This window comes from Phragmites australis, chromosome 2 (genome assembly GCF_958298935.1).
Source record: "Phragmites australis chromosome 2, lpPhrAust1.1, whole genome shotgun sequence".
Taxonomy (NCBI): domain Eukaryota; kingdom Viridiplantae; phylum Streptophyta; class Magnoliopsida; order Poales; family Poaceae; genus Phragmites; species Phragmites australis.
Genome location: NC_084922.1, coordinates 9,436,644 through 9,447,683, shown reverse-complemented (window position 1 = coordinate 9,447,683; position 11,040 = coordinate 9,436,644). Strand labels below are relative to the sequence as shown.

The window sequence follows — 11,040 nt, the reverse complement described above, 5'->3', positions numbered from 1 at the left end:
TTAGATAATTTCTTCTACTTGTGATCTTTTCTTTACTTTGATGGTTTATTTTCTCAAGTTGCTATCTTTTGTGACGATGACCCGTGAGATAAGTTTCAATGGAACCTAGGATTCATATATATTCACGAGAGCTATGTGTTTTCTGGATATTTCATTAGCAATTTGATTCTCTCCGATTTTGCTTCTGCTATTATTTTTGAGGTGCGTTGGATGATAAAAGGATAAGATCATTTGTTTCGAAAGAAATTGGTAAGACACCTATTCACCACCCAATCTAGTGGCTATTTTTTATCCAACAATTGGAAACAAAGCTAGTTTGATCACCTATTGATCTTAATTAGTTTTATGATCCGTAGACGATAATGGAAAGAAGTTGAAAGATTTCATTGTTTGATGGCCATGACTTTTTTTTACCGAAATGCACATTGTCACGTTCCAAAATGCTAACCACATGATTAAGCATTTATAATCATTATAATATTATGTTTATACATATTTGTTTGATAACTTGAGTTAATATTAAAAAGATAGCGCATGCGTACCTATTGAAAATGGCACGAGTCTGAGGAACTGAGTAATTTGTTATGGTTCATGCGACACAAATAATGGAGCAATGATGATGAAGAAAACTAGAAATGTGCCTTATTATTCTTCCATTCCACAGAAAGGGGACATGCATGATTAGTAGTATTTTTTATAACCGCATTTCGGGCGAAACCCAACATCCAAATTCTAATGATACGAATCTAATCATTAAGGTGGCTTTTGGTCTCGGGAAAAATACAAAACCCCTCAAAGTCACTTAAATTTTGACTTTCTCCTCTAAAAATTGTTTTGTTGTAAAAAATCCCCAAAGGTTGATCTTGTTGAAAAACACTCCTAAAAATTCAAAGAAATTTTAAAAAAAATCACAAAAATTATAAAGAAACTAGAGAAAATTCTAATACCTTTTGTGAAATTGTTTTTCAAAAATAATATCCTTTGCATCATATTTCATAGAGAGGAAGTTTGAAAAAAAGAAAAACATGCAGCTCATTTATTAATTCGAGTTAAATGCATAGTTAATTATTTGCTAACGCAAAAATCATGAAACCAATTTTTCTAGTCTTCTTACTTCCTCTACCTTCTAAAAAACATGAAATCTTGAAATAGTTATTGTAACATGCATGATTGAGTAAATGTATTGCATATAGATTAATTCATAACTAATCCATAACACCTCTAAAATTAGTGAAATCATTTTTATTAGTTTACTTAAACAATTATTTATGTAGAAAAAATAATGGTAGACATGACAAAGTTAAAATAACATGAGTTAATAAATAAGCTGCACATTTTTCTTTTTTTTCCAAACTTCCTCTCCATGAAATATGATGCAAAGGATTTTATTTTTGAAACAAAAATTTCACAGAAGTTCTTAGGATTGTCTCTAGTTTTTTAGAATTTTTTGATGATTTTTTTTTGAATTTTTGGAGGTTTTTTTTCAACAAAGTCAAACTTTGGAGGGGGTTGCAACAAAATAACTTCCGAGAGGAAAGTCAAAAGTCATTTACTTTTGAGAGGTTTTTGCATATTTCCCGTTGGTCTCAGAATGTCCTGTTTGCCACGAGGAATATATATCGTGCTTACTCTATACAATACTTTGCCCCTTCAATTCCCTGCAAAAGTACGCAAACTGATGCGTATTGTTCTATGTACATTTCTCTCGAAGAATTGGGGCAGACACTTGTATTTGTCGGGCCCAATCAAATTGCTGTGCGAATTGTCCTATGTAGACATACAGTACACGTAACAAACTCCAAACCACACATTTGCACAAACACTAACTACTTGCATGTTCATCTTCTCTACAGATACCAAGTAGGACTGCACTAAACTTGGCAAATTCAGAGTATTAAGGTAGGTAAACACTGCAAATTGGTTGTCTGGTTCCTCCACTGATTTCTCCAGCATCATTAGCCAGATGATCTGTACAAAGCGTACTAGCTTATACACGGCAGCTTCTCTCCTTGCTATTTTGCTGAGCATGCATACATGCGTAACTGATTCACAGGTACATGATCTGAATGGGAAAAAAGCAAACTAACTACTACTTGTACCAAAGTTGATTACTTCCATAAGAGATCCAAGATGAGCAGGCATGCACATAAAGTTGATGTGGATGTACCATGCTTTCGTTCATGCCTTAGAGAAGGAAAAGTGCAAGAGATGATGCTTTGATGCTCCGTAGGACCAGTTGTTTTGGAGGCCAAGTAACCACTTTGGGTTTCTTGCCGACTACAGTTGGAGTATTCAATGGTTACAACGTCCATGTATTAGTACTCCTGCGGAGGCAGTATTGCTGTCTGCACGTTAGAGCAAACATGGCTTTAATAGCTAGAGTGTCCATGGTGATTCTGATGGCCGGCACGCATGGCAACTTGGCAAGCAAAGGTGGCGAGCTGGTAACTCTGCATGTCACGCAAGCTCTCATCTCGGCACCTGTTGCCATCGATCCAATGCCAAAGCAGCAGCAGTAGGTCAAGCGACCACGACACATGGACATACACACGTACACTGTTCTTTTTTGATGCAGTATGTATGTCGCAAGCCTTGTGCATATGCAGGCTGATGTTACATCAATACGCGTACTTGTGCATAGCAAGAAAATTGTTGCTCCAGTTGATGGTTGATATATGCGTCCAGACATCAACTTCTTTTAATTTGTAGTAGCTCTGTTCCAGAACCAGAAGCGCATCATAAATGTGCAACTGTCACAAACATTGTTGCTTGCTGCCGAATCGAGTTACATGTAGGAGAAAGCGATGCCGATTGCCAATTTGCGTGGTCGCTTGCTTCAGAAATGTGCCGCACGAAGTGCAAGAGAAGCCTGGAGATTAATCCATCAGCAGTGTATGTTCAGTCGCATTGCAATTCGGTAGAGGACAGACAGTCTCCCACGGGTTGCATGCAGCCTGCCCTGGAGCATCTGTTGGAGTAACAGTTTTTGTATTCGAGTTCTTGGATTGCTCAAGCCGACTGTAGTGGAGCGTCTCTACGTGACGACGTTGGCCTGTCCCGTGATCACGAGCGGTATCAGGGTGACAGCGCCACTCGGATTTATCTAATCAAGCTAGTGAACTACCGCTGTGCACGCCGCTTACTTCTGAACCCATGTGTCCGTTTCTCAATCCTGGCTTGATAGCCACTTATTCTTGCTTTGTGTTGTCAAGATGAACGACTAACCATAAAGCTTTTCACCATCTTTCAAATAAATCACAAGTCACAAAGAAGATTTTTATATTAATTTTTTAAGGGCCAGTCCTAAGTCCTGCGAGATCATGTAACAATGAGGATCAGGCCCTCATCCTCCATTAGTGGATTATCCACCACTAATCTTGACCTGCAATCCACTGCGCTCAATCATACTCTTGTGGTTTGCGAGCACGTACGTTTACGGCGTGCAAGGCTACACCTCGGTCTCGCCATGCATTGGCTGTCGTCGCGTCCCAAGACTGAGCTGCAAGCTTGCAAGTTAGCAGTCTGCAAGGAGTTGTAAGCTGCGCCGCGCGCTCGTGATCGACCGACAGCCGGATCGCGCGCGATGCCGTGGCACGGAGGGAAGGAATCGTGCTTCCGTCCATACGCCGCGCCAATCCAACCCAGGAAAGCGCAGCACGCACAGTAAAGCAGAGCAGTAACGCGCTGGACTAATCCCTGACCAGGCTGGCGATGCCGGACGGGGCCTCACCTCATCTGACCCCCACCACCGGAAGCAGCACGAACGGAAGCCCCACACCCGCGGGCCAAGAACCTACATCGAGAGGGACAGGGGTTGGCATTATCCCCGGGTAGTTGCCCAAAGATTGCATCTTTCCATGCCAGTTCAGCTCAATTATTACTGTACATGGCTAATTGCTGAACCCAACCAAGATTCTCTCTTTCGTTCGTCCCTTCATCCGTGAGTGAGATTAGTTAATGATCTCGCATGTGGTGTGGACTAGACTAAGGGAGGATGAGGGCACGGGGTGGAAGCAAGGAATGTTAGTTTACTGTTTCTCGCGCCCCCTGTATTGGTTTCTTGTTCCATGGATCAAAGTTTTCTGTTTTTTTAAAAAATTCTTTTCTCTGTTGTTAGGGCGCTAATCTATTCCTAGCTACTACCACACCTTTTCCCCTGTAACTACTACTGCTCCGCACTCTACCGGTACTGTACTTGTACTGGCGGTGGCGGTGGCGGTGGCGTCTTTGCCTCCTGGGCGCCTTCCCCTTCATCCTCTCCTAACACTGCTCTGCCTCCTCCACATGGGCTTGGTGTCGTCCATGGCGTGGTACCAAAATGGCAGTCAGGCTCCGTCGTCTTTCTGCGGTTCAGGGGCTCTTTGCGTTTGTGGAAGGAGGGGCGCCGCGCCTGAGCAGACATGGTTGTGATCTGTGGGAGCATTGGTGACTGCTGCTGCGCTTGCGGTTCCTGCTGTGCGGCGCGCGTGAGGAGAGGGCAAGATGCGTTCTCTTGCTCTTGTGGTGGTTCTTTCTTCGGTTATTGGATCCAGAGGTGAGGGGAGCTCCACTCATTGCCCGAGTTCGTTCAGTTTCTCCCTTTGCTCTGGTTTCTTGGGGCGGTATATGGGATCAACCGATTTGTGGATGTAGCAATGTGAGACTTGGTTGTTCCTCTACGTTTTTCTTTTTTGGCCTCGGTTGAGCATAGTTACGATAATTTTATGTGTTCTGTTAGGATTCAAGAATTTTCTCTGCAAGGCACATGCTGCTTAACTGATTTGTGGGTTAGAGGCTGCAGTTCTGTGCTTTTACTTCAAAACTTGGGCACATTGTAGGAAATAATGATGTTGTTCTTAAGTTTGCTAGTATTCTGAATTATAATTGAGATGGATAGGGCAGTGTCGGTGGCTTGGCATTTCTAGTTTCTTATGTTGGCTTGTGCTAGGTTTCTAACTGCAAGTCTGCACGCCACTTCAATTCCATCGCATGTGCTTGTGCTAGCTTCTGCCTGAAATGCTTGGGATGACTGGGTATTTCTTTCCCATTTGCATATATATATTCTGGGCAGTTTCATGTTGCATGCTTGCTATATCATTGCTCTTGTTTTGCAATTCTGTAATTTCATATGGTGATACGAAATTGATATTTTTTTCCTCTAACAGTAACCTGATGATTGGAACTCTGATCTAAGTAATTGGCTAATTGCGAAAAGTGTACAGACTTGTTGCCGTTGCCATGAACTCTACATTCTCTACTCTATGTAGGTACTACTCTGGCCCCTTCTCCAGGTGTTTCTGATTCTCCAGCAAATCAAGGACAAGCTTCTAGTCCCCCTGAACCTGCGATTGCTCTTGGTCCAGTAACTCTTCCAACAGGTCGGACAGAATTTTAAATACAGTGTGGCATTGTGTTCTCAGATCATAATCGACATTTAAGTCTAGCTCGTACATTGCATTGTTTCAGCGCCTTCCACTCCGTCAGTAAGTCCTTCCCCAGAGGAGGGAGCAATTAGCCCTGCTGTTCCTACCGAGCCGCAAGATGCTCCGAGTCCAGTAGCTCCCCCTAAAGGTATCTCATCCTCCACCAATTGTGTTGTTAGTCCCGCAGTTAGATATGACATTGCAGTCCTGATGGGTACTTTATGTTATGTAGAATATAATGTGCCTCCTCCAGTTGAGGTTGCACCCCCTGATCCCACTGATGAGGTTCCTCCACCAGTAGCTCCTCCACAAGCTGCAGTTGGAAATCCCACTCCAGTACTTCCCGGGACACCTGCATTCCTACCTTCTGTTCAGGCACCTGCTCCATCTGTTGCCCTCAAGCCTAATCCACCAGCTGTGCCACCTCCATCTGTGAGCAATCAACCAAGTACGCCAGTTGGATCAGGTATATGTTCTTACTGATGGCAATTATTAAAATCCCTAATATAATGGATTTTTGCTGTAGAAAATCTCACCTCGCTTGTGAAAATATTTGTAGTCCCTCCTTATCCACCTCCTGCATTCCCCCCTCCGGTAAATGGCGTTCCACCGCACCCATCTACAGGGAGTTTTCCTGCCATTCCTCCTTCCACTTCAGGTAGTTTTTCCCCTTGAAAGTAGGCCAAATTACTCTGGCTCCACATCTCTTACCATTTTCCCATTTCTTGAAAAGCAGCTCCACGTGTAAAACCTCCGAGCGCATCGCCTGTCATTGCACAAGCACCGCGACAGCAGGCAGATGTTCCAAGTAGTGAGCATAAGAGTGGTGAGGATGAAGTTACCCGATTTGATTGTTCTGATTGCGTCTCTTGTGTCCTTTATTCTTAAAAATTCGACTTTATGTTGATATTTAGGAAGCACGATGCCCCCAGCAAATAGTTCGCCTCCTGCAAGTCTCACGAACCATCATGTTCCACGTGCATCTCCTCCAAAGGAATCCAGTGGTCAAACTGTCCCAGTTCATAAATCACCGATTACAGGTAATTTCAATTAAAAATCTTGGCTGCATCAACTTATATATGAAAATGTAGCTTGACAACCAAATTCCTTGTTTCAGGGTCTGCGCCTGCTACAAGTCCTTTGCCCCAGAACACAAACATGCCTTCAATCCCGAAGAACGCTTCATCAGTTTCACATGCTCAACCCTCACCGCCAAGTGTAGCTCCTAAATCAGCGCCCGCTAGTAGATCTCGTGCTTGGGGACGGAAATCCAATAGTCCCAAGAATGGAGCAAATCCGTCATTTGCCCCATCTTACCCGCCATCTCGTGCTCAAGGTTTGACAAAATACTTCCACCTGCAGCCTAAATGTTGTGAATTCTGACCATTGATCTAAAACGTAATGCATTATAGGGCCTGAGGTCTCACGAGCTCCAAGACAGACTGGGACTAAAAGGCAAAATCACCATGCGCCTCCACCTATGCCTCAAGGTAATGTAGGCTAATGTTCCTTATGAACACATTGAATTCGTTTCATCGCGCTGACAACTTTATGTTTTTTTTTTCTGTCCAGGTCATTCACACTTTCCTGTACATTCCCCATCACCTTCGCCAGTGTCATCAAGAGGTCCCAATGGAAACAGAAGTACTTTCAAGGCCTTGTTTTTTTGCCTCACTTGTTATTCCTTTTCCTCGTGTCAATACAAATTTTCATAACTGCTGGCTTTTTCAGGGGATCATATTTCTCCTACTCTTCCACCGATCCCTCCCCAACCAGAGCCAAAAGCACCATCAGCTCATCCTATTTGGGCATTACCTCCACCACCACCTAATTCGGGTACATCTTACCTTATGTGCTCTCATAACTTTGTAATCTCAAAACATACATACCGGATCTAATAGTATTTGCATGGTGTGTAATATTGATGATTGGTTACCGTGTAAAATGCAGATTGCAATGCATTAGCATGCCCAGAGCCTCTAACAGATCCACCTGCGGGAGCCCCATGTGCTTGTGTTCTACCAATCAAAGTCGGAATTCGTCTAAGTGTTGACCTTTATTCATTCTTTCCGTTGGTCTCTGATTTTGCTGAAGAGGTATCGTCTGGGGTAAACATGGCTGTTAGGCAGGTTCGTGTTATGGGTGCAAATGTGGCTGGTGATCAGCCAGGCAAGACAGTTGTTCTTTTTGATCTAGTACCGATGCAAGTGAAGTTCGACAATGCTACAGCAATTTCAGCATTTGAAAGCTTGTGGAGCAAAAAAGTTTCCCTAAAACCATCAGTCTTTGGGGAGTACAAGATTCTCTATGTTGTGTATCCAGGTCTGTGGTCTTGCTAGTGCTCCTGACTCCTTTTGTATTTGTAGTTTGTTCCTGATTGGTGCATCCATCTACTGTCAAACAATTATTGCCACTTGATCAACCACATAATCGTCAATGGACAAATTTCAGTGCCAAACAATAAGTTAACCTTGTTATGCATTCTCATTGACCATAGTTGAACATGTAGCAATTCTGCACCACTAGTTTTCAGTTTTCATCAAGAAGTATGAATTTTCTGCAGGGCTTCCTCCTTCTCCACCTTCAGCACCGGAAAGCATTGGTGATGGGGCATTTGGTAACAACAGAAATGCACAGGCATTGAAGCCTCTCGGAGTTGATGTTAGCAGACCCAAAAGAAAAGTGAATGGCAGCCTAATTGCTATTGCTGTATTGTCTACTGTTATTGCATTGATTATTTGCTCTCTGGCTGCATGGTTGTTGATACTTGCATTCAAGGGTTCAGGTGACATGGTTCAAACATTTCCACATAGTGTACTTCCAAAATTTTCCAGGTCATCTGGTACGTGTAACTAGCCTACTAATTTTCTAATAAATAAACTGCACCATGCTGTGATGCCATTTGCATTCTGTTTGATTGATGCCAGAACAATAGTTAATTCTTTTTCGGTGAAATGATGCCAATTTGCTATTGAAATGCACTATAAACCTATAGTTGACAGGCAAATGTTATCCAGCAGTGCCCTCCTAAGAAAATTATTGTACTTATTTGAACATATAGCTGAGAAAATTACTTTGCTTATTTGAAATGCTAACAACCAGTGATTGCAATACCTTTTCAGTTAGGGCTTTTTCTATAGTTTCTGCATCCTGTTACATGTCCTTATTAGGGTTATATTTGTAACATGCCATCACTAGTTTTTCTTCTGAAACATCTCGGATGATTGCAGGGACAGCTCACACGCTTTTAGCCGGTCGCTATAGTTCACCTTCAGGTCCATCTGGTTCACTGGGCTCAAGCATCGCAACATATGCAGGACAGGCACAAACATTCAAATTTGCTGAGATTCACAAGGCTACAAATGGCTTTGATGATTCAAAAGTACTTGGAGAAGGTGGCTTTGGATATGTCTACCAGGGCACACTTGAAGATGGAACCATGATTGCTGTAAAGGTTCTGAAGAGATATGATGGCCAGGGTGAGCGAGAGTTCTTGGCTGAGGTTGAGATGCTGGGACGCTTGCATCACCGGAATTTAGTCAAGTTGTTAGGCATATGTGTAGAGGAGAACGCACGGTGTCTGGTGTATGAGCTTATTCCAAATGGCAGTGTAGAATCCCATTTGCATGGTAAGTATCTCCATATTTAAGCCCATAAACATGTAGAAGTTGCAAAGAAATGACAAAGTGTTGCTTTTGTGTGTTTTTCTGTTTTGCTCATTGTAGGAGCGGACCACGAGACTGCTCCACTTGATTGGAATGCCCGTATGAAGATAGCGCTGGGGTCAGCGCGGGCACTTGCATATCTACATGAAGATTCAAGTCCTTGTGTGATTCATCGTGATTTCAAATCAAGCAATATTCTTCTTGAGCATGATTTCACACCAAAAGTGTCTGACTTCGGACTAGCCAGGACCGCAAGGGGAGAAGGGAACCAGCACATTTCCACTCGTGTCATGGGAACGTTCGGGTATGAACCATATCCTCTCTTTTTCATGATATTATATTTTATAGACAAAACCATGACATCGTGGCTTTCTTCTCAGGTATGTTGCACCAGAGTACGCCATGACTGGGCATCTCCTTGTAAAGAGTGATGTGTACAGTTATGGAGTTGTACTGCTTGAGCTCCTCACTGGTCGGAAGCCTGTGGACATGTCTCGGACTGCAGGGCAAGAGAACCTAGTCGCATGGGCTCGCCCCCTTCTAACTAATGTGGTGAGCCTGCGCCAAGCTGTTGATCCACTTCTTGGGCCTAATGTACCACTCGACAGTGTGGCAAAAGCAGCTGCCATCGCATTAATGTGTGTGCAGCCTGAGGTCGCACACCGCCCCAGCATGGGCGAAGTAGTGCAGGCCTTGAAACTCATCTGTAGTGAGGGTGATGACGGTATTGTATCGGGGAGATTCAGCCAGGAGTTGCCGGTGCAAACTACAGAAGTTTACGATGTGACTGGCATGGAAGCGGAGAGGGTGCTAATATCTGAGATATTTGGCTCGACACCTGTCTTCACTCCAGCTGCTGATTCGGGTTCTTTCCGCAAGCAGTCCAGCTCAGGCCCCCTGATGACAGGCAAGAACAGGAAGTTCTGGCAGAGGTTGCGAAGCTTGTCAAAGGGGAGCATGAGTGAGCATGGTGTCTCACCAGATTATGAGACGCGCTCACAATATAGCAGTAGGTGATCCTTTTTGTTCACCTTCTAGTCTTGATTGGAAATAAAAAGAGTTTCAGGTTGAGGTCGTGTAAATTATGCACCTGGAGATAAAAGCTTGTAGTTCAGGATCATCAGAGTGGCAGAGTGGAGCTTGAGTTGTGAACTACTGGAGGTTTACTGCATATGCAACCATACTCCTGAATCTTGATACAGTTTGTTAGTTTGAATTATCCGTGTTCTTCTTTTGTTTTAGTTAGTTGTTTATTTGTGCCTACCTTTTGTTTGATCAGTTGTTTTGATAGGATTGTTGATGTATAGATTCAGACTGCATTTCTTTTGGCCTTGTGGACTTCGACTCCTTGTACACTAACATTTTCTGCAATGACGATAATAGCTTCGTGGCTCTGACTTCTGACTAGTTGTTACTTTTGATTGATTCCAATTGTTTAGTTAGTTGTTTATTTGTGCCTACCTTTTGTTTGATCAGTTGTTTTGATAGGATTGTTGATGTATAGATTCAGACTGCATTTCTTTTGGCCTTGTGGACTTCGACTCCTTGTACACTTAACATTTTCTGCAATGACGATAATAGCTTCGTAGCTCTGACTTCTGACTAGTTGTTACTTTTGATTGATTCCAATAGTTTACAGAAAATATTCTTGATAATGATGAGAACTACGTGATTCTGCATCCTAGAAATTCTGAACATTCTAGCGTAAAAGCATAACCGTTTCAGACATCTGTACACTTTTTTCTATATAGCATGAGAATTGGCAGCTGGCCTATCTGCCTAATTCATTGAGGATCTGAGTTAGTTCTTAGGCCACTTTCTTTTTTCTCAAAAGTTTCACTGTGTTTCTCTGTTGGGGATCAAAAGTTTCGCCTCGATGCTGCAAGTTTCCTACCCCTTTCTTTTTCCCCCCAATCGCACGTTTTTGCTCCGTAGGTGGCCAAACAGCTATCATCGCATTATGGTTCCTACGA

The 11,040-nt window shown here is 43.0% G+C and overlaps 1 protein-coding gene across 3 annotated transcripts; it reads left to right on the top strand.

The window, feature by feature from the left end:
• Positions 1 to 3,943: 3,943 nt before the first annotated feature.
• On the top strand, positions 3,944 to 10,462 carry LOC133898617 (receptor-like serine/threonine-protein kinase ALE2). Of its 3 annotated transcripts, none has more exons than XM_062339312.1 (17): positions 3,944 to 4,022; positions 4,118 to 4,534; positions 5,247 to 5,357; positions 5,446 to 5,550; positions 5,635 to 5,868; positions 5,962 to 6,060; positions 6,139 to 6,228; positions 6,317 to 6,442; positions 6,520 to 6,738; positions 6,815 to 6,892; positions 6,975 to 7,046; positions 7,134 to 7,238; positions 7,353 to 7,724; positions 7,966 to 8,244; positions 8,633 to 9,031; positions 9,128 to 9,371; positions 9,448 to 10,462. In XM_062339312.1, exons 2-17 carry the CDS (start codon positions 4,483 to 4,485, stop codon positions 10,082 to 10,084), a joined length of 3,222 nt encoding a protein of 1,073 aa, XP_062195296.1. In that variant the 5' UTR covers positions 3,944 to 4,022; positions 4,118 to 4,482; the 3' UTR covers positions 10,085 to 10,462. The 3 variants fall into 3 exon arrangements, with proteins under 3 accessions (XP_062195296.1, XP_062195300.1, XP_062195293.1); XM_062339316.1 differs by having other exon boundaries at positions 3,948 to 4,022; positions 6,136 to 6,228; positions 6,975 to 7,028; XM_062339309.1 differs by having other exon boundaries at positions 3,949 to 4,022; positions 6,136 to 6,228.
• The last annotated feature ends 578 nt before the right edge of the window (positions 10,463 to 11,040 follow it).